Source organism: Megascapheus bottae, chromosome 8 (assembly GCF_031878675.1).
Source record: "Megascapheus bottae isolate mThoBot1 chromosome 8, mThoBot2.hap1, whole genome shotgun sequence".
Taxonomy (NCBI): domain Eukaryota; kingdom Metazoa; phylum Chordata; class Mammalia; order Rodentia; family Geomyidae; genus Megascapheus; species Megascapheus bottae.
Window position 1 is genome coordinate 13,658,122 of NC_143516.1, and position 21,276 is coordinate 13,679,397.

At 38.6% G+C, this 21,276-nt stretch overlaps 1 protein-coding gene across 2 annotated transcripts in view; it reads left to right on the forward strand.

The window, feature by feature from the left end:
• Positions 1-1,344: 1,344 nt before the first annotated feature.
• Positions 1,345-21,276, forward strand: part of Shprh (SNF2 histone linker PHD RING helicase) — a 55,310-nt gene continuing 35,378 nt past the window's right edge. For both annotated transcript variants that reach the window (XM_090338000.1, XM_090337999.1), the window contains exons 1-9: positions 1,345-1,449; positions 9,962-10,627; positions 13,079-13,208; positions 15,256-15,471; positions 15,906-15,984; positions 16,849-16,999; positions 18,346-18,454; positions 18,913-19,169; positions 20,306-20,959. In XM_090338000.1, the coding sequence (XP_090194126.1) occupies positions 9,992-10,627; positions 13,079-13,208; positions 15,256-15,471; positions 15,906-15,984; positions 16,849-16,999; positions 18,346-18,454; positions 18,913-19,169; positions 20,306-20,959 (2,232 nt within the window). In that variant the 5' untranslated portion in view covers positions 1,345-1,449; positions 9,962-9,991. The remainder of the gene's footprint in view (positions 1,450-9,961; positions 10,628-13,078; positions 13,209-15,255; positions 15,472-15,905; positions 15,985-16,848; positions 17,000-18,345; positions 18,455-18,912; positions 19,170-20,305; positions 20,960-21,276) is intronic.

Consider the following 21,276-nt stretch of genomic DNA (forward strand, 5'->3'; position numbering starts at 1 on the left):
TAGGCCAAGCCCCCCCCCACCCCGCCCCACACCTCTGCCCAGTACAACAATTTGAACATAGGTTACAAATTTTATTTTAGGAGTGATGAAAGGCAGAAGGGCCTTAGTTTTCAGTTTGTAGGTTGATCTTGTACCAAGGGAGACAGACCAAACTTTGTTCTATATTTGAAATAAATCCAACCTGAAACATCACCCAGAAAAATAAAATAAAACTGAAAGTTAATGGTTAAGTTTATTATGTGCTAGCCTGAAGAAAAACAGTGAACATTTCACATAACGATTGGTGTTCAGATTTTACACCTTTTGCCCCATAATAGATCATGCTCCTGATTCTACAGACTATTTCTGACCCCATTTATTATTTTTGTTGTTTGCTTGACCTGATAACAGTTGTTTCGGCAAGGCTTATAACCCCTGCTGGTATGATTTTCTATACTCATATTTCTTCATTGCACTCTGTGGTAACACTACACAATTTTAATAGTATACTTGGGCACTGTAATTCATTCTGGAACAATTTTTTTTTTTTTTTGGTGGGGCTTGGGGCTTGAACTTGGCCTGGGCGCTGTCCCAGAGCTCTTCAGCTCCAGGCTATCTTCATTTCTTATCTGGAGATTGAAAGGCAGTCCCCAAGACAGGATGGTTGCAAGGGAATCGAAAATCATGTGCCATCTTGGACAAGTTTGCATCAGTATGATTGAAATGAGAGAACAAGCAAGGGGAAGTGAATAGAAGAGAGAGAGGTAGAGGAGGAAAATAGCCTGAGATATTGAAGGTCCAGCTTTATCATAAAACAGGGAGCTTTTCCCTAATCTTAAAATATTTACTGACATTCTCCTTTAAAACTTTGAGTGTTTTTTTTTTGAGAGAGTGAGGCTCATTTGTACTGCATGATTGATTTCTGAAAGCAACAAAAATAGAAGCTTTTGGAGAATCGTCTGATCTACCTGTTCATTAAAGTCAGATTTAACCAAACTCCGTCTTCTCCAGGGAAGCCCCGCCCCCGGAGCCCCGCCCCCCGGAGCCCCGCCCCCTCATGGGGGGGGGGAGAGGCACGTCCGTATGTTTGTTTAGTGTCCCGCCTCCTCCGGAGTATCAGCCAATCCTGTCTTTGCTAATAGTGAGTGTGAGAAGCCCAGCTATCGCGAGATTCCAAAGGTATTCTTCCGCAGAATGGACTTGCGCAGGGGAGCGTCGTGAAGCACCCACGGAGGAGGTGGGTGGGGCTGCCTTACGTGCGCGTTCACCGTGACCCCACGCTCCGGCGCGCACGCGGTTGCTTGGGCGCTGTGGTTTCCTGGCACCCGGGGAAACCCAGCTCAGCCTGCCCCGGGCGCGCGTGCCCACCTCAGTCGGACGTTCGGACGGCGGCAAGTTCCCTCTCGGGCTTTGCAGGGGTTTTTCAGAGGACGGCGAAGAGAAAGAGAGAGAGAGACTCGAGCCAGCCAGGTAGGCGTTTGGGTGATGGGGAGGTCGGAGGTCAAAGGTTGAGGAAGGAAGATGTCTCGGGCCTCCCCCAGGACCCTGGCGACGGGACTTGGAGTCTTCGGGGAGCCCGGGAAACCCAAGTATGACAGGGAGTCTCGGGGACGGCTTCCCCAGCTCAGACGTGCGGGCCTCTGGAGCGCCGCGGCTTTCCGGGGACCAGGGCCGAGCCCCGCCGCCCGCCCCGCGGGGCCTGGGGCCGGAGAGGCCTGCGAGGCCCACGGGGCCCTCGGAGCCCGCCGAGCCTCGTCCTGGGGCTGGCTGGCCTGGGTGCTCGGCCCGGCCCGGCCCGGCTCTGCCCTGCCTCGCCGAATCATTCTGGAATTATTTCAGAAGAAAACCAAGACGCCCCCGGAGCCTGGAGACTGGACGGCCGCCCTGGTGCTGGCTGGGTGCCCTCTGCGAAAAGGCCGACGCTTCTCATTTAATCTCCCTGAAAGTTCGCCCTTACCGTTGGAGTCGGATTAAAATTGCATGCACATCCACATCCACCCTGCCAGGTTGTGTGTGCATCTTGACTCTGCCGGAAGGCGAGATTCATGCATGCACGAATGTGACGATGTGCTTTTTTATCTGACGATTTACGCCCCCTCCACTCCTGTCAGATAGCCCTGTGGATCAAATGATAGCCGTTAAGCTTTGTGCCTTTTTATTTTAGTCGAGAGGCTTGACATTAGCAAGTAAGATTTCTAAATGTTTGATGTTTTACTACTTGTACTTAAATGCGCTTGAGTCTTACCTTGAACAAAAAGAACACTGATTTTTAAGTCATCACTGCTATTTTTAATCTTCCCAGTGGGCGATAGCAGGAGTGATGATACTCCCTTGAATAGAAATGATCCATTATATCCATCCTTTCATCACAAAGACCTATTCCTGCCAGAAGCAGTGCTGTCTGAGCAATATTGCAAAATTGTGTCTGTACTCGATAACCTACACTTCCTGTAACTTTGAAACACCAGCTAAGTGATGGCTGAAAATAACTTTTAGAGAATGCTGTTTTTGGAAGTGGTGCTGTGGCACAAGGGGTAGGGCAATAGCTTTGAGCTGAAGAGCTCAGGGACAGTGCCCAGGCCCAGAGTTCAAGCCCCATGACCGACAAAAAATAAAAATAAAGAATGCTGTTTTGCCCAATCCAAAATAACAAACCTTTTATTAAGAACTTAGGCTAGACAGACCCTAAGGAACATAGGCTCAATGGTTTCCCTCATTGTTAATAATTAGTACACACCTAGGTCTATTCTAGCAGAGGATTACAATAGTGCAAAACTTAGATACACAAGGCCTTATAGGATGAGGCTAAATGAGAGGATCTCCAGGATATGGAAACAAGAGCTTTATCTCGTGTAATTGTTGTTCTTAATGTACTATGTTACTTCTCTTCTCTTTTGTTGCCCTTTGGTTAATCTCATTGTTACAGTATCTGACTTTGTTACCTGGCATATTGTATATGTGTTTGTTTATTTGAAATGGGAAAGGGAAGAGGGAGACAAGATGATTGGAAGGGGGTGTAGGGAGGGAAATGGGGACAAAAGCATGAGAAGGGGTATATCAATGTGTGCGAAGTAATGCACCTACTATCTGGCAAATATAACTGTAACCCCTCTTATACATTACAATAAAAAAAAAACTTAGGCTACAGAGATTTGGAGGAAATAGCAAACTGTTGTCTAGTACTGAAAAGGCTGCTTTTCAGTTTCATGTAATTTGAAGTTCAATAGAAGAAAACACTTCACCTTGCCAGAGTTTTCTCTATGGGAAAGGGGGAACTGTGGTAATGCCAGGTCATTCAGGGTCTTTCAGTCCCTGGTAATGACTGGACTTGTTTGCTGAAGCCAGTGCCTTAGGTAGATTTGCAGATGTGTAAATCCTGGTCTAGCACTAGGTTATGATTCTAGACTTGGGTAGATCTTTTCATAAAGAGACAGTAATCTAGGATATGTTGGACATTATGGCAAGATACTTGAGGAAAACCATGTTTATTTGGATCATGACTTCAGAGGTTTCAGTCTCTGGTTGACTGACTTCAGTGCTTTTGGGATCATGTTGACACAAAATATCCTAGTGGCCAGCCCATGTTACAGAGGATACTACTCGCCTGGTGGCATCTAGGAAACAAAACTGTAGAGAGTGAACAAGGTATATCCTTGCAGGGCCTGACACCCCTGATGTGCTCCGTCCAATTAGCTCCTAACTGTTAATCAGTTCACCAGAGTGTTAATCCATTGGTGAAGTCAGGGGACTCATGATTCAATCACCTACCCCTGAACACTGCTGCGACAGAAACCAAGCTTTCAGCACATGAGTTTCCCTGGGACCATTCAGATCCAGACCAGACCAGGAAGAAAAAACTGAATTTAAGTTTAATGGATATGCATTTTTAGTATTTTTTCAATAGCTTCACATTTTGTATTTGCTTTTTTAGCAATCTTTAATTATTTTCTGTGAAAGATACATTTGTTCAGGTTTTTTTTTTTTTCTGTGTTCTGAGTCAGGAATACTAAAGAACATTTTCCTGTTGTCTAGTCTTCTAGAATGTGGATAAAAGACTTCTACAAAAAGAGATGTCAGTAAAGTGTTCTTAAGGTGAGAGGAGATACTCAGGGATTTAGAGATCTTTGTTTTGTAGTATTTTGTGTATCATTTGCATCATGCCACTCATCTGCCTTTGGGGAATGTAATACTAAATAGAGTTCTAGTCCTTCTACAGTATTCTCATTCAGCTTTCAGACTGTCCTGAGTTAACAGCTGTAGCACTTGGTATTAATGTAGAACAGTGTGCCATGGAAGATTTTTCCAAGAAGACTGGGGAAAGTGACTGGCAGAAAGGTATGAAAAGGCACTTTACAAAAAAGGGCCTTATTGGGGCCAAGAGTTTGGCCTAGTGGTAGATTGCTTGCCCAGCATGCACGAAGACCTGGGTTCAATTCCTGGGTACCACATACATACAAAAAAAAAAAAAAAGCCGGAAGTTGTGCTAAGGCTCAAGTGGGAGTGCTCTAGCCTTGAGAAAGTCCAAGGATAGTGATCAGGCCCTGAGCTCAAGCACTGGCACAAAAAAAAAGTGGGGAGGGGCTTACAGCTGGGCTTGTGGCTCACGCCTGTAATCCTAGCTACTCAGGAGGCTGAGATCCGAGGATCATAGTTCAAAGCTGGCCCAGGCACAAAGGGATCTGAGACTCTTACCTCTAGTTAATGTCTAGAAAATGGTAAGTGGGGCTTGATTCAAGGGTAGGGTGATAGCCTTGAGCTGAAGAGTGCCTGGACAGCACCCAGGCTGAGTTCAAACCCCCCCCCCCCAAAAAAAAGAAAGAAAGCAAAGCCTTAAAGCCTTATGCATCAAAATGCAGGACAGTGGAAATGTGGTCTAAGTAGAAAACTTCAATTCACATACTATCATTTCATCCAAACACTGATACTGAGCAGTAGAAAACTTCTCATAGTATCTTTCATCCAAACACTGATACTAAGTGAGAAAGTGCCATCAAAATATGATCCATAGATAGAAAGACATGGAGGATGTGGGATGTTTGTAGAACATACAGTTAACAGGAATATCAGTTGCCAAGACTTGAGAGGTTATTCCTAGGTAGAGATCCCTTAGGGAAAGAATCAACCAGGTATTTTGTTTTGTTTCTGTGAAGGCTTGCTCAATTGAAATCCTTGTATTTACTATTGTCCAACTTACTAGTATTGGCAAATACCTGCAGGCTCCAGTAGACGAATGGAGAGGGAAAGCAAGCAGCAGAAGAGATGTGCAAATCGTGGTAGCATAATTTACTAGTGAACAGCATAAAGTGTGGAAGGAATGTGTTGAAAGATCTGTTCAAATTTAATACTAAGACGTGTGGCATTTATTACTTGGACTCACATTCCATTGGCTGGAACTAGTCATGAGACTACAAGTACTCTGCACTTAGGAAGGAAAACAGCCTTTGTTTGTTTGGTGGGTCATGGGGCTTGAACTGGCCTGGGCGCTGTCCCTGAGCTCTTCAGCTCTAGGCTAGCGCGCTACCCCTGGATCTGGGTATTTTCCCTGAGCTCTTCAGGTCAAGGCTACCACCCTACTCTTGAGCCAAGCTCCCCTTCCACACTTCTCACTTCTCTGTCTTCTAGAGGTTAATTGGAGATAAGAGTCTCAGGTCCTTTGTGCCCAGGCTGCCTTTGAACCTTGATCCTCAGATCTCAGCCTGCTGAGTAGCTGGGATTACAGACGTGAGCCACTGCACTCCACAGGAAAACAGACTTAGCAGGTGACTGATTTTCTATAATGTTTCTCCAGCTTGGCATTATGTTGGAATATTTTAAGAAACCTGAAAAGTAATTAATGTATTACCAGCCCACTCCAGACATTCTGATTTAATTGGCTGTGATATGACCTAGACATTGGGATTTTTGAAAGTTCTCCTAATGTGCAGTTAAATTTAAGAATTTCCATTCAAAGACTTAGAAAAAATCATATTAAGTGAAGTAAGCCAGACTCAAAGGAACATAGGCTCAATGGTTTCCCTCATTTGTCATAATCAGTAGAAACCTTGGGCTCTCTTAGCAGAGATTTACAATAGAACAAAACCTAGATACTTAAAGCCATATAGAAAGACACTAAATGAAAGGACCTTCAGAAAATAGAAACAAAAGCCATATAATGATTGTTTTTGATGTACTATATTATCTCTCATCTCTTTTGCTGTCCCTTGGTTATCTCATATTGTTACAATATTTCACCTGGTTATCTGTATCTGTATATTGATTAGTTATTTGAAGTTGGATAGGGAAGGGAGGAAAATAAGATGAGGGGTGGGGGTGGGGGGAACAGAAATGGGGACCAAGACATGAGAAAGGGTATCAGTGTTTGTGAAGTAATGCACCTTCTATCTGGTGAATATAATGTAACCCTTCTATTAATTACAATAAAAAACATATGAGAAAAAAATAAAATAAGAAAGAGAAAAAAATAATTGCCATTCAAAATTAGTACACACCTACAGCTCTCCTAGGACTCTCCTACAGATATTTGCACCCTCTAGTCATATAATAATAAGCACCTGAAGTGGGACTAGTGAGACTGAGGAGCTGAGTTTTTAGTAATATCTCATTTTACTTATCCAAAGTTAAATGTTCACATTGAACTTTTGACTACCTTACTGGATTGGGTTTAACCAGTAGTAGAAACTACTTCTTAGACTGTTTAGAACAACCACTCTCCTTTTAGGTCCAGGCAACCATGTTTCTGAGTTCTGTCAGTAAGGAAGGGAGACAGATTTCAGTTAGGTAAGTTATTAGGATATTCAGATTTTCTGTTGTCAGGTTTGCTCATTTGTAGCTTGTTTAGAAATTCTCTATTTTACCTAGGTTTTTCAATTTTTTCAGAATTATCACTGTTGTATATTCTTACATCTGTTTAGCCCTTCATGCATCCAGTCTTTGTCTATTTAAATCAACTTTATTAATACATAACTTACATTTAATAGAATTCAGCAATCTTCAATATAGTTCATTGAGTTTTGACAGTGTATAGTCTGCAGTCACATAAGCACCCTGCGTGGATATTCTGTACTTCCAAATCTTTCCCTCTTACTCCTTTGCTGTCGGTTACCTCTTTCCACTTCTTGTAACCTTTTATTTCCTTCTGTGGATCAAGTTTGTATCTATTTATTTATTTATTTTATTTATTTATTTACTTATTTATTTTTTATTTATTTTATTTTTGTGGGTCATAGGGCTTGAACTCAGCCTGGGCCCTGTCCCTGAGCTCTTCACCTCTTACCCTTGAGCCAATCCCCAGTTCCTTTTTTTTTTCATATATTTTTATTGTAATTAATAGAAGGATTACATTATATTCACCAGATAGAGGGTGCATTACTTCACATACATTGATATCCTTTCTCATGTCTTAGTCCCCATTTCCCTCCTCCCACCCCCACCCCCCTTCGTGTTTTCCCCCTTTCCTATCAGACTTCAAATAACCAAATGTACATATATCCAGTATATCAGATAACAAGGTGAAGTACTGTAACAATATGAGATAACCAAGGGACAGCAAAAGAGATGAGAGATAACATAGTACATTAAGGACAACAATCACTCATTATATTGCTTTTGTTTCTATATTCTGGAGGGCCTTTCATTTAGGTCCTTTCATAGATTTTGCTCTATTATAAATCTCTGCTAGGAGAGCCCAAGGTTTCTACTGATTATAACAAAAGAGGGAAACCATTGAGCCTATGTTCCTTTGAGTCTGGCTTACTTCACTTAATATGATTTTTTTCTAAATCTTTCCATTTCCTTACAAATGGGGCCATGTTGTTCTTTCTGACAGCAGCATAGAATTCCATTGTGTGTAAATACCACATCTTGTTGATCCAGTCATCAACTGAGGAGCATCTGGGTTGGTTCCATATCTTTGCTATGGTAAATAGTGCTGCAATGAACATGGTTGGGCTATTGGCTTTAGTATGTCCTTGTTTCTGGATGATTGGGTAAATGCCAAGTAGTAGAATTGCTGGGTCATAGGGGAGCTCTATGTTTAGTCTTTTGAGGAACTGCCATACTGCTTTCCATAGTGGTTGAATGAGTTTGCATTCCCATCAACAGTGTAGTAGTGATCCCTCCTGGCTGCATCCCCTCCAGCATCTGTTGTTATTAGATTTCTTGACCATGGCCGTTCTAACTGGAGTGAGGTGGAATCTTAGAGTTGTTTTGATTTGCATTTCTTTTGTGGCCAAAGATGTCGAGCATTTTTTCGTGTCTATAGGCCATTCTTGTTTCTTCTTCAGAGAAGACTCCTTTAAGCCTTTGGCCTATCTTTTAATGGGATGGTTGTTTCTTTGGAGATTAGTTTTGGAGTGATTCCATTTTTTGAGCTGTTGATATATTTTAGATGTGAGGCCTTAGTCTGTTGTTTGGTTAGTGAGTATAAAGCAAACCTGTGCAGATTCAGAAACACTGAAATTATTCCCAGTTCCCATTTTCTAGAGGTTAATTAGAGATAAGTCTCAGGTCCTTTTGTGCCTGGGCTGGCTTTGAGCCTTGATCCTCAGATCTAAGCCTCCTGAGTAGCTAGGATTACACGTGTGAGCCACTGCACCTGGCTTGTTTGTGTCTTTTTATAATCGAACAATAATTCATGGAATGCATATACCACAATATATTTATTTACCAGTTGAAGGTATTTTATTAGAAAGTGACAGGTTTTCTAAAGTGACTACTGTGAAGGATATTTGAGAGTTTGAGTCCAGATGCTGCACACCCTCAGTGTTTTAAATTTTAACCATTCTAGTGTGTGTGGTTTGTGGGTTGGTTTTTCAGTAGTATGACTGGTGAGGATATTCTCATGTGCTTATATGCCATTTATAGATCATTTTTGATAAAAATGTACTAATAATTTTTACTCAGTTTTAAAGTAAGGTTGGTTATCTGTCTTATGGAAACTTTTATTAAAAGTTCTTTTTATATTCTGTAAACAGATCCTTGATCAGATATTTATTTTGCTAGTATTACCCATCTGTGGCTTACATTCTTATTTCCATAACAGTATTATACTGATAAGAAGGCAAAAAAGTATTTAATTTTGAGAAAGCTTCATTTCTCATTTTCTTACTCTCTAGTTTTGAATCTTGTTTTACAGTTTTACATGCCCTCTCCTAATCCAATGTCACTTACATTTTTTATCCTTTTAGCTTTTGTATTTTTGTTTATGATCTATTTTGAAGGGTTATTGTTGTTGGAGTGTGTGCGTGTTCTAATTCGCATGTACATGCATGTGTGTGTGTGTGTCCTGGCTTTGGAGGTTGAACTCAGGGTTTGGGCTTTGTCAAAACTTTCTTTCTCAAGACTAGTGTTCTACTACTTGAGCCATGGCTTCATTTCTGGCTTTTTCGTGGTAATTAGAGATCAGAGACTTTCTACCCAGGCTAGCTTTGAACCTCAGTCTTCAGATCTCATCCTCCTGAGCAGCTAGGATTACAGATGTGAACCACTGGCATCTGACTCTTGAAATAATTCTTACTGTGTTACGAAGTAAAAGTTAAGATTTCATTTCAAAAGTCAATTCCCTAGAGCTGTGATGTCACTTAGTTGTAGAACACTTGTCTAACACACAAATGCCCAGGCTTCATTCCCTAGCACAGAAAAAAAAAATCAATTGGTTGTACATGTGATTCTGTTACTGGACACCATGACACCATCTTTATTAGTCAGTAAGCCTATCATTGCACTGTTGCCACACAGGTTTGATTATTGTTTATGTAAGTCTTAGAATTGTGTAATTCATTCACCTTTTCCCCTCTTTTGTGAAATTGATATGTCTTATAAATTGTACACATTTTCAGCATAAATTTCAGAACTAGCTTGTCAGTGTCTACAAAAAAAAATACCTGAAGATTTTGTGATTTATGCTGCATCTCTTGTGTAAGCATGCATATGTGTTAAAAAGTCCCTCTCAGTGCCCACTATCAGATGCCCATTTGTCTTCTAGCATTAACATTTATCAACTACAAACGTGAAGATGAGCAGCCGGCGGAAACGTGCTCCTCCAGTGAAGGTGGATGAGGAGAAGCAGCAGCAGCTTCGTTGGAACATGCTGGAGGACAGGAGGAATGAGCCACTCACCTTGACTGATGATGAGCATCCCTGCCTACCTGCTGCCTTCTCTCCTGCCAGGAGTATCAGCCTAGATGACAGTCCCCCAGAAGAAACGGCTCATAGAGTTAAGAGGAGGTGTCCAGAAATGCTGAGCTCTAAAGCAACCGAGAAAGAAGAAATTATTGATACTGTTTCCTCCTTGTCTGTAAAATTGAATGTTGTGATTTCTCCCTATCACTGTGATACTTCTTGGAAGGCACTTTTGGGAGAATTCACCCTTCAGCTTCTTCCTGAACACAATTTAATTGAAGATTTTTCTGGAATGAGTTTTACATTGATGAGTTCTGAGTCAGTTAATCAGTTCCTGATCTATGTTCATTCAGAAGGTGAAGATGTAGAGAAGCAGGAAAAGAGACTTAAAGAATCAATCAGATTTTGTGACAAGGGAATTCCAGTGGAATCGTCCTTCAGTGGTGAGATATTAGAAGATTTGGGATGGCTGCAAAAGAAGAGAAGAATAAAACTTTACCAAAAACCGGAAGGAAATTACATGATCAAGGTAGCCAATTTCTGTGGTGTCTTATGGTTCTTTACTGGCAGTTCATTTTGAAAGTAGTTAAGAAGGTAAATCTGAAGACCCAGCAGTAAGCCTGTCCTCGTTAAGCTTCAAAGTACATTTTATTTTGGGCTTCTGAAACTATAAAAACTATGTATTATAGCTAGGCTTCTTTTCTGTCTATTCTACATGATTTGTTTTGGTCCTTACCGTCTCTTCCTCTTAGTGTGAATCATTTGTCCCTTTTTTATTTGCTGTCTTTCATTTTCAATTGCCTTATCTACTCTATTTTAGGAACAGGAAGATATGAATGCCACTCTTCCCACCCCTCCCAAACTAATGGGATCTTTCTAATCTGACATGGGGCGGGGGGGGGGGCTTCTTTGATGAATTCTGGAAACTCCTTTTGTTATTCTATTAATGTTTTGTCCCTGAAAACCTACATTGATTTGTCTTCTGCATATATCCTGCTGCTTCTTTTATATTTCTGCTTCTTTTCATTTGCCTTCACAGATCCTTCTGCTTGGATTCTTCCCCTCCCTTCCCATACTACCTCCTGGCCATTCTTTAACATTCTCTTCAGAGATTATTTGTCCCATGAAGACCTTTTACTAGACGCCTGGTTCATGCTATGCATCTTTACCAGAATACCTAATATATATTTTGATTTTTGTTTTGGTCACTTAATAGTATATTAACATTTCAGATATATCCCCCCTTGTAAACTGCAGATTTTTTTTAATCTCCACAACCTAGAGAAGTACTGTACCTAAAAGATTTTCAGTAAATAAGTAGATAGATTTGTTATTTCTTTTAGGTTCTGCCATTTATTACCTACCAGCCAGCTATGTTGCAAATCTTGGCTTAAACTTTGGTTTAAGCCATTTAAATGCTCTAATTTCAGCTTTTTTTTCTACCATGTGAAATTGTAATACTTGTTCTTTTCTTAAAGAATTGTATTCAAAAATAAAATAATGTAAGTAGGTGTACTTTGTAAAGAGATAATATACCATCATGCTAACCTTAAAGAAAACAGAATTTAAAACACCAGTTAATCTTTGTTTCTTGCTAGTTTTAAAGGGAAATTACTCAGTAGACTTATAGTTTCAGAACTGACCAGAGAAAAGGAGAAAATTTAGAGGCATTAAATTGCCATTAATTCTTCCTAGACAATGTAACTGTATAACCAACTATATTTACTGAGTATAAGTGCCAGAATTGTAACTCAGTAACACAGAGTTGTAAGAATCCATCCCCCCTGAAAAACCAATATTTCTGCAAAGGTTTAAATATTTGTCATCATTGTACTAAGCCATCTCCAGGTAAAACAATAATGAAACTCAGTCTTTGTCACACATTCCTGTGGGTGCTGGTAGATTCTTGTTTTTTTAGTAAAAGAATCGAGAATCTCAGTGATTGGGGAATCAAAATAGTCTGGAGAGATGAAAGAAACTTAACACTTACTGTCCACCATTAAAAACTTCTATAAGGGGCCGGGAGTTTGGCCTAGTGGTTAAAGAGCTTGCCTAGCATGCACGAAGACCCGGGTTCGATTCCTCGGTACCACATACATAGAAAAAAGCCAGAAGTGGTGCTGAGGCTCAAGTGGTAGAGCTCTAGCCTTGAGAAAGTCCAAGGACAGTGCTCAGGCCCTGAGCTCAAGCCCAGGACTGGCAAAAAAAAACAAAAAACAAAAAACCTATAATTATCTAGGCGCTCTTATATGCACTGCTTTCCATTTTGCTTGATAGCTTTGAGTCTAAGTAAATATTTTGAAAGCTTATTTAGCTCCTAACACTGACTGCCAGTATTCAAATTAGGCATTTCAACTGCTTAATTTCAAATACGTCGTTTCACTAGTCAAGGTACTTAATAAAATTCTATTTTTCTGTACATGTCTACTCATAGCAATTCTAAAACCTAACAATGCATAAGAATCCTACTCGGGGCATTAAAATTTTTTCAGGAAATGTTCATTTCAACACTCTTCTCTAATCTGATATTTATCGGGTTTAGGTATTGTTGATTTGGTATGGAGAACTGAATGTTTTGGTTCTAGTTAGGGAAGTATTTTTCACTTCAGTGGTAGACACATGAATTTTCAGAGTGAGTTCATTACTGAAAGTGAATTTATGTGGAGAAAGTGTGTATACCTTTAAAAATGATGATGCCAAAGGGCACTTTTTCTTACGTCTTTATAAAGAAGTATACTTTTGACATACTGGACAGAAATACAGGAAATATACTGAGATCCAGGCATAGGGAACAACCCTCTGACTTGGAGTCCAAGGGCTTCAGGAAATAATAGCACAATTTGATAGAGAGGATTGCACCAAATTAAATATCTTCTAGACACTGGGCAACATTTTAACTACTAAATAAAAACAAAATAAAAAAAAGAAAGAAAGAATGGTATATTCCAATTGAAACTATTGTTATGTTGATTCTTTGTAGATTGGAATTTATATCCTGGAAGCTGGTCTGTCAAAATTAGATTTTTTCAGTGATGCAAATTCACGAATGAAAAAGTTCAATCAACTCATGAAAAGAGTGATGGAAAAGTTATACCATTTTATTATCCCAGGTAATTTTTAAGGTAAACTTTAAAGTCGTTATTATTTTGGACATGTGAGTACTCTCTTAACTCTTACAAATAAGTAGGGGGAAAACGGACAATTAAAATGATAAAATCAAAAGACCTCAACTACTTTATGGCAAAATTTTACTTGTATAAATATTATTAATATATTTCCTTATTTCTTATTTGCTTAGTTTATAGTAAACATTCAAAAAATGTCTTCAGAGAAAATATATCAGTAAAAAAGCACAGTTGAGATGGATTTGGGCTCTTTGATTTTTTCAATGTTATTTATTTTTTATTTTTGGCAATCATGGGCTTGAACTCAGGGCCTGGGTACTGTTCCTGAGCTGTTTTCACTCAAGGCTAGCACTCTACCACTTTAAGCTATAGCACCACTTCCGGTTTTCTGGTGTTTAAATGGAGATAAGAGTCTCATAGACATTCCTCCCTGGGTTAGCTTTGAACCACAATCCTCAGATTGAGCCACCAGTACTTCGCTTTTATTTTATTTTATCTATTTATTTTTACTCCTATGTGTGTAAAATTTCATTAGTCAGGTCCAGGTCATTGGCTGGCCTTTGTTCCACCCATCCTTTCCAGTCTGACAAATAACCTTAAAAGCCTGGTTTCTATGAAGACCATCCCTGGCTAAACCTTTAGGAATTGTCAGCCTCTGGTGTCCAAGTGAGTAAGTAGATACTTGGTCCAGCCAGCTTTACTGGGGAAACAGTTCAGATCCTCCACCGTCCGGTTGAGTTATTTCAGGTTCAGTCTATACAAAATACTTTGGAAGTCAATTTCTAAACATGATTGTTAAGTTGATGTTTTTGCATATTGTTTTAAATATTATTACTAAGAAAACCATGAGTTTGAGTGCTCTCAAAAATACATGCAGAGTTTTTTAAAGTTATAAGGCAAATTCCAACATTTTGTCTTTTAAAGATAATTCAAAAAGGGTTAGGAGCATGGCTCAAGTAATTGACAAGTACTTAGTAAGCTGAGGCCTGGTGTTCAAACCCCATTGATGTTAATAAGAATAACAATAACAATAACAGCAACAAAATGATAAATGTTGTAATTTGAATTTTAAATACATTATTTCTAAGGAAAACCTCAAATTAAAATATTAATACTAAATTTCATAATGGTATGAAATAATTCACTATATAACTGTACCTTAATTGCATGATTTTGAAAATCACGGCATTTTATAATAGAAAGATTTGTGTTTTATTGGTATAATCTTTCAGTTCTAAAACATCGGATATGTTGGGTAAAACTCTTTAAAAAGAAGTTCAGAAATAGTTCACTTCGTCCCTTTGAGAATGATGTTTTTAATAAAGAATCAGCTTAAGCAGATTATAGATATGAGATTTTTAATATTCTTACAAAATTATTAGTTAAGGACTCATTTTTTACTACCAATGTTGCCTGAAGCCTGCCAGAACCCTGTCTTTTTTTCTTTTTTTTTCCTTTCTTTTTTTTTGATTGAAGAAATAAATATGAACAATTACCTGGATGGACATAGTGCCTGTGAATCTTGGTGTGTAGGAGGCTAAGGCAGGAGGATTACAAATTGTAAGCCAGTCTGACTAAATATCTAGATCCCATTTCAGGCAACTAATACACACACACACACACGCATATAAGTTTCTGTGATGGTATATAAAAGTGAAATTATCTTTCACTTCCCTGGGTGATTATTAATACCCACAAAGGCAAGCTGTATGTCAGCTTCTCTAAGCTTGCCCTCAGTGGGCAAATGATTATGATACCAAATAGATTACTGTGGTCTACTAAATTGAAGTACACAGCATTGTGTGAACACAGAGAACATTAATTCCAGCTTAAGAAAAATTGAAAAAAAAAGTCCAAACATTGAAACATGATAGCAATTGAAAGCCAGTAGTAGTTGAGCAGATAGTGGATTTTTTGGGAGGAATGGGAGAGGGTGGATAGGAATTTCCAGTCATGAAACACTGAGCAATCAATACCCCAAAGTTGCGAATTGCTTGTGGCTGTACATGGTACATTGTTGTCAATTGTGCAGATACACTGGAAGATGAGGAAGATGAGGACAGCGAACCTGAGGGCCAGGATATTGATGAACTCTATCACTTTGTGAAGCAAACACATAAACAAGAGACACAGCCCATCCAAGTGGATGTCCAACATCCTGCATTGACTCCTGTGTTGAGACCCTACCAGAGAGATGCTGTCAACTGGATGCTTCAGCAAGAGCATCTCAGAAGCACACCTGCTGGTGGCAAGTATACAATGCTAGGAGAAAGGCACATGGGTTAGAGGGTCACATGAGGAGATGGCAATGGGCAGGGGAGAAAGGGGCACAGAATAATCATTAAACAAAGCACCTCAAAGAGAGGATAGAATGGAAGTTTCTGTGAGCAAAACTGTCTTCTCTTAAATCCAAAAGTTTGCCAAGTTTGGCCCTGATTGGAATCTAAGGTATTTGTTTAAAGTGTTATTGGTCTCAGCTCAATGTTAGCTAGATCTATTGTTTTAGACCATATAAGAAGAAAAAATTTGAAGGGATTCTTAGCTGGTTACCCATGTGTTAAGTCAATGGTATGCATTTTCCCATATTCTTAAGGCTATGAATCAAAATCCCAGGAATCGTTAATGTGACTATTTGACAGAAAACATGTAAAATTTTATTGTTATGGTTATATTTTGCTTTAGAAAATTCCCTACATTGTTTATGGCGAGAAATTGTTACATCTGAGGGGCAGAAACTCTACTATAATCCATACACAGGCTGGTAAGGCAAAATTTTATTTGTCATTAATGTGAAAAGTATAATAATGAAAACCTATATGGCATTATAACTTTTGGTCTTAATTTTGCTAGTCTCTTGAAAAAGAATAGTAAACTACTCTTACTAAACACATGGCTAGGACAGACTTAGAACTATTTAGCACTTGTTTTTCAGGAAATAAAAGTATTTGTTTTTCAGTAAATAAAAGCATCCTAAGGACATAAGGAGTTTAGTTATCAAAATTTACAGACAAATTTTTATCTATAGTAAAAAAATGTCATGTTAGTTGGCCAGTTTTTATACTTTTATAATTAAACTTGACAATTTGTTTTACAGAGGAGTTTTAGGAGTTGTTAAGCCATTGTTTTTTCTTTTGTTGGTGCTGGGGCTTGAACTCCGGGCCAGAGCGCTGTCCCTGAGCTCTTCAGCTCAAGGCTAGTGCTCTACTACTTGAGCCACAGTGCCTTCTGGTTTTCAGATGGTTAATTGGAGATAAGAGTCTCATAGACCTTCGTGCCTGGACTGGCTTTGAACCCTGATCCTCAAATCTCAGCCTCCTGAGTAGATAGGATTACAGGCAATTTGATGTCTTTCTCCATGTTAGTTTTTTTCACAGATTTATAAAGATTCTTTTAAGATTCACATTTTTTTCATGTGTCAAAGAGGAATAAAATGACACAAATATTTGCCAATCTATTTTTGTTTCTGAAGACTTTAATTGTCCACTCAAGCAATTGTTGATGATCAGATTGCAGTTGTTTCATTCTAAGATAACAGTTTCAATAAACTTAGTCTTTCATGCAGTTCATTTTCTTTCTTTTTAGGAACAGTATAACATTTCATATACTCCTGTTTGTTTTTCTTTAGCATCATTCGTGAGTACCCGCATTCTGGGCCCCAGGTGCTTGGTGGAATCTTAGCAGATGAAATGGGTCTTGGAAAGACAGTGGAGGTTTTGGCTCTGATCCTAACACATACTCGACAAGATGTCAAACAAGATGCTCTCACTCTTCCTGAGGTAGGGAGCAGTACTGTGGTGTTTAGGGAAGCAGGGCACATATGTTCTCAGAAAGCATCGTGTCATGAACATTTGCTTGGCACACAAGCCATCACTTTCTGTTCGCTCTGGCTGATGGTCTGTGTGAATGGATGGTTAGCTTCCCACAGAATGGGATTTTTACAACCTAGAAGATTTTACTCTGATGATATTGGCTATGGAGGAAGGGAATATGCAATCACCTCCCACCTTCCAACTAATTGGTAGAGGAGAAGCCCCTTTACAAAAGTTCTGTTCACTTCATCTATTTGGTCACCACTGCTAACGTTTATTTTATGTTACTACTTCTGTTGTGGTGGTAGTGGTGGTTATTTGTTTGAATTCAGGGGCTGAGCAATGTCCCTGAGCTTTCTTGTTTTCCTCAAGACTCTGCTACTTTGAGCCACCTCTCTACTTCCAGTTTTGGGTTAGCTAAGTGGAGTTAAGACTCACAGACTTTCCTGCCCAGACTGGCTTCAAACCATAGTCCTCAGATCTCAGCTGATTAGCTAGGATTCAAGATGTGAGCACCAGTACCCAGCTCACCGCTATTTTTCTTAAGAACTATTTTTCAAAGTTTTACAAATCTCTAGTACAAGTCTTAGACTTTAAATTTAAGCCTGTGTTAATAAGGACAGGTAACTTAAATAGATTGTTTGAATCAAACAAGCTCCTAGCTTTCCATCCTGAAATACATAGTTGTGTTTACAAATAGAAATTTTAGATCTGACAAAACAGTAACTTCACTGGGGCAAATGTCGTAGTAGATCATATGTTCTAGTCATAGAATCTGAAGTCAGCCCAAATGAAACCACTGAACAGGGATTAACGTTGATTCCCTTCAGGGCCCACCTTACATACACAGCCTTAGTTATTTGTAATGTGGCATTGTGATCCCATTTGCAAAATTAGCCATTCAGATCTGAGTAATAAGAGAGAAAACAATATTTCTTTTGTTAAAAAAGCTCAATATGTTGTTTTAAATATTAATAACCTCTCTCTGAGACTTAATACATGCTTACTTATGTTAACTCCAACTTATTTTCAATATTGTTATAAACTCAATTTGTTAACTCTTTCAAAATATGTCTTAAAAGTTAATGTGGGCAATTCCACACAACATGTAGATAATTTAAGATAAAAATTTCAGAGGGCAAATTTAGTTGTGAGCTCTGAAATAAAAATAAAGTTTTTATATGGGGAAGGCATAATAGACCTTTTCTTTCATATTATATAAAACTTTGGTATTGGCTTAGTGAAAGGATAATTAATGTTAATAAAAAACAGTTCTGAAGCAAATATGTGACTATGGAATGTTGTTATATTAGGGAGAAGTGGTCAATTATTTCATCCCATCAACTTGTTTTGGAGGAAAGGCAAAAGAGACAAAAGTACAGACTGTAGAACTAGAGCCTAAAGAAAAAGTTCATTGTCCTCGTAAGTATGACACCTTTAAAGGAAATACCTCCTTACAGTAATCCTTCTGGTTATTTATCAGTCCTTAGAGATGTCTTGTGATTCTTATGAATCATATTTCTCACAGTTTATTCTTTGAATAAATATACTTAACTGCAATTCATAATAACTTTAATCATTTTTTGTTGACTTGACACAAGCACTTCTTGTTGGGTCTATTGACTTTAATTTCTTTAACTTTATATTTGCTCTCACTAATCATAGTAGCATATACTAAGGATAATTCTGAGGCCTTTCTTTTATTAATTAATATGTTGATATATATTTTCTCACCTATTCTTCAAATTGTAGTATACTTCAATAAATATTTTAATTATTTTTTCTTAACCAATCCTCAGTGCAAGTTAAGCTTAACTGAGTTTTAGTTCAATTTCATCGTAATCATTTTTGACTGAATTGGCCTACCCTTTTGCATTTAGCAACACGTGTGATGATCCTGACAGCTGTGAAAGAAATGAGTGGGAAAAAAGGTGTTTCTATCCTTTCCATCTACAAGTACCTCAGTTCTATGTATAGATATGATGTGCAGCGGAACAGAAGTCTTCTGAAACGGATGCTGAAATGCTTAATTTTTGAAGGTCTTGTGAAACAGATCAAAGGCCATGGCTTCTCTGGGACTTTTACATTGGGGAAAAACTATAAAGAAGAGGATATATGTGATAAAACAAAAAAGCAGGTATGAGAGCACTCGCCAACTACTCTAACCTACATGTGATATCTCCTAGAATAAGTTGACAACACCCTCCCATAACACTTCAGTTCTTACAGACTGAATTTTTTTAATTCTTATTAAGAAAAGTACATGTGGAAATGGCCGCTTTCTACTTTCTAAATATAAAATCCAGGGGAAATTTAATTTTAGGCTGATTGAAAAGTATATGGCCATAACTAGGCCTCCTCCATTTGGTGAATTATAAAATTAATTTAAACATTATTGAGTTTCAGGTAATGTCCTTAATCTCATCATGTGCTGGTAACAGTTAAGAAGTTGCATCTACATTTTAGAAATATTAAGAATACCCTTAAATTTACATAATATGCATTTCTAACCTTTCATATAAAAATTCTCATTTTCCCAATGTTAGTGCTTATAAAATTTTTGCATATTATTATAATTACCACTTGTTTTTCACTCATTTAGTGCTCTACTTCTTTTTTCTTTCTTTTGTGGGTCATAGGGCTTGAACTCAGCCTGGGTGCTGTCCATTTGTTAAAAACTATTTCTGTTCCCTATCTTCCACCTGTACTGTGTGTTCCTGTTAGACTTTCCTGGAGCATCCTTTTACTTAATATTCTTCTGAGATATATTGTGACCAGGAATCAAATACTGCTCATGTTTGTGTCTGCAGCCTCTTGATTATTCAAGATACAATTGAATGAAAGGCCAAAGGCACATGGATAGAAAAGGAAGGGGTCATAGTTCATAGTAAACTAACTTGCTTTTTATTTTTTAGTACTTTTGTTAGTGCTTTAGCTTATGTATTGCTGTAGTATAATCTTGTACTCTTGCATTGATTTAAGTAGACTATAAGTCAGTAACAAGTTAGTACCAAAATGTCAATAGCTTCCTTTTTCTTTCTAATCTCTCCGCTCTCCAGATAATACTTGTATGGAATAGAATCTTCTCTGCAGATGAGAGAGTTATAACAGAGGATAGGTTAGAAGATTTCTGTCAGGAGTGAGTCTCCTAAGAGAAAAGGGAACAGAGTAGCTTAGAGGAGTTTTTATAAGGCATGTACATAAAGTTGGGAATTGAGTTTCAGAAATACAACTATATTAATAAAAGTGAATTAAATATGATTTTTTCCATAGGTAATAGGAAGCCTAAGGAGAATTCAGAAAGATTCCAGAAACTTAGGGACCAAGGACACAGATTCTGAATACTTGCCCTCCAACACTTCGGATGACGATGATGACCCTTACTACTATTATTACAAGGCTAGGAGAAGTCGTAGTAGACCAAGGAGAAAGCCACCCACAAACAAAGGGAAAAGCCAGCCTGCTAGCACTCCTGACTCGCAAGGTCACTGTCCAGGCACAAATGACTCTGGGATCACTGATGGTACTATGTCTGGGAGTGCATGTGTATCTGAAGTCAAACAAGAGCAGGAATCAAAGGACCATGCTCAGTCTCAGAATGCTGCTGGTGATCAGGTGCCACATTCTCCTCCTGAGACTCCCTGCAATACCTCTGATTATCGCTTTGAGTGCATATGTGGTGAAGTTGGCCAGGTAGACTGCAAACCTCGAGTTCAGTGCCTAAAGTGCCATCTCTGGCAACATGCCAAGTGTGTCAACTATGAAGAGAAGAATCTGAAGATTAAACCATTCTATTGCCCCCACTGCCTTGTTGCAATGGAACCAGTATCAACAAGAGCCACTCTGATCATCTCTCCAAGTTCCATCTGTCACCAGTGGGTAGATGAGATCAACCGTCATGTCAAGTCCTCATCTCTTCGAGTCTTGGTAAAGTCATTGGGGGATTAAAGAAGGGTAGAAACATGGAAAAATTCTGCTTCTTCAGGAGTTATTATAATTTAATGTCCTTTTTGTTTTATCATCCACCCAAATTAAATTACTGATAGAATACTAACATTAAATCAGAGCCTGAAGGGAAAATTAAAATTAATAAGTTGAGCAGTAGAATGGATTCTTTTCTGATTTCAGATGGTTGAAAGTAGATAGATATAACAACTTTTTCAACCATTCTTGAACATGTCAATGGGAAAGAACTGGTTATTGCTGGTTCTTTCAAAGAGAAAACCAGCCAAAGGCAACATTGT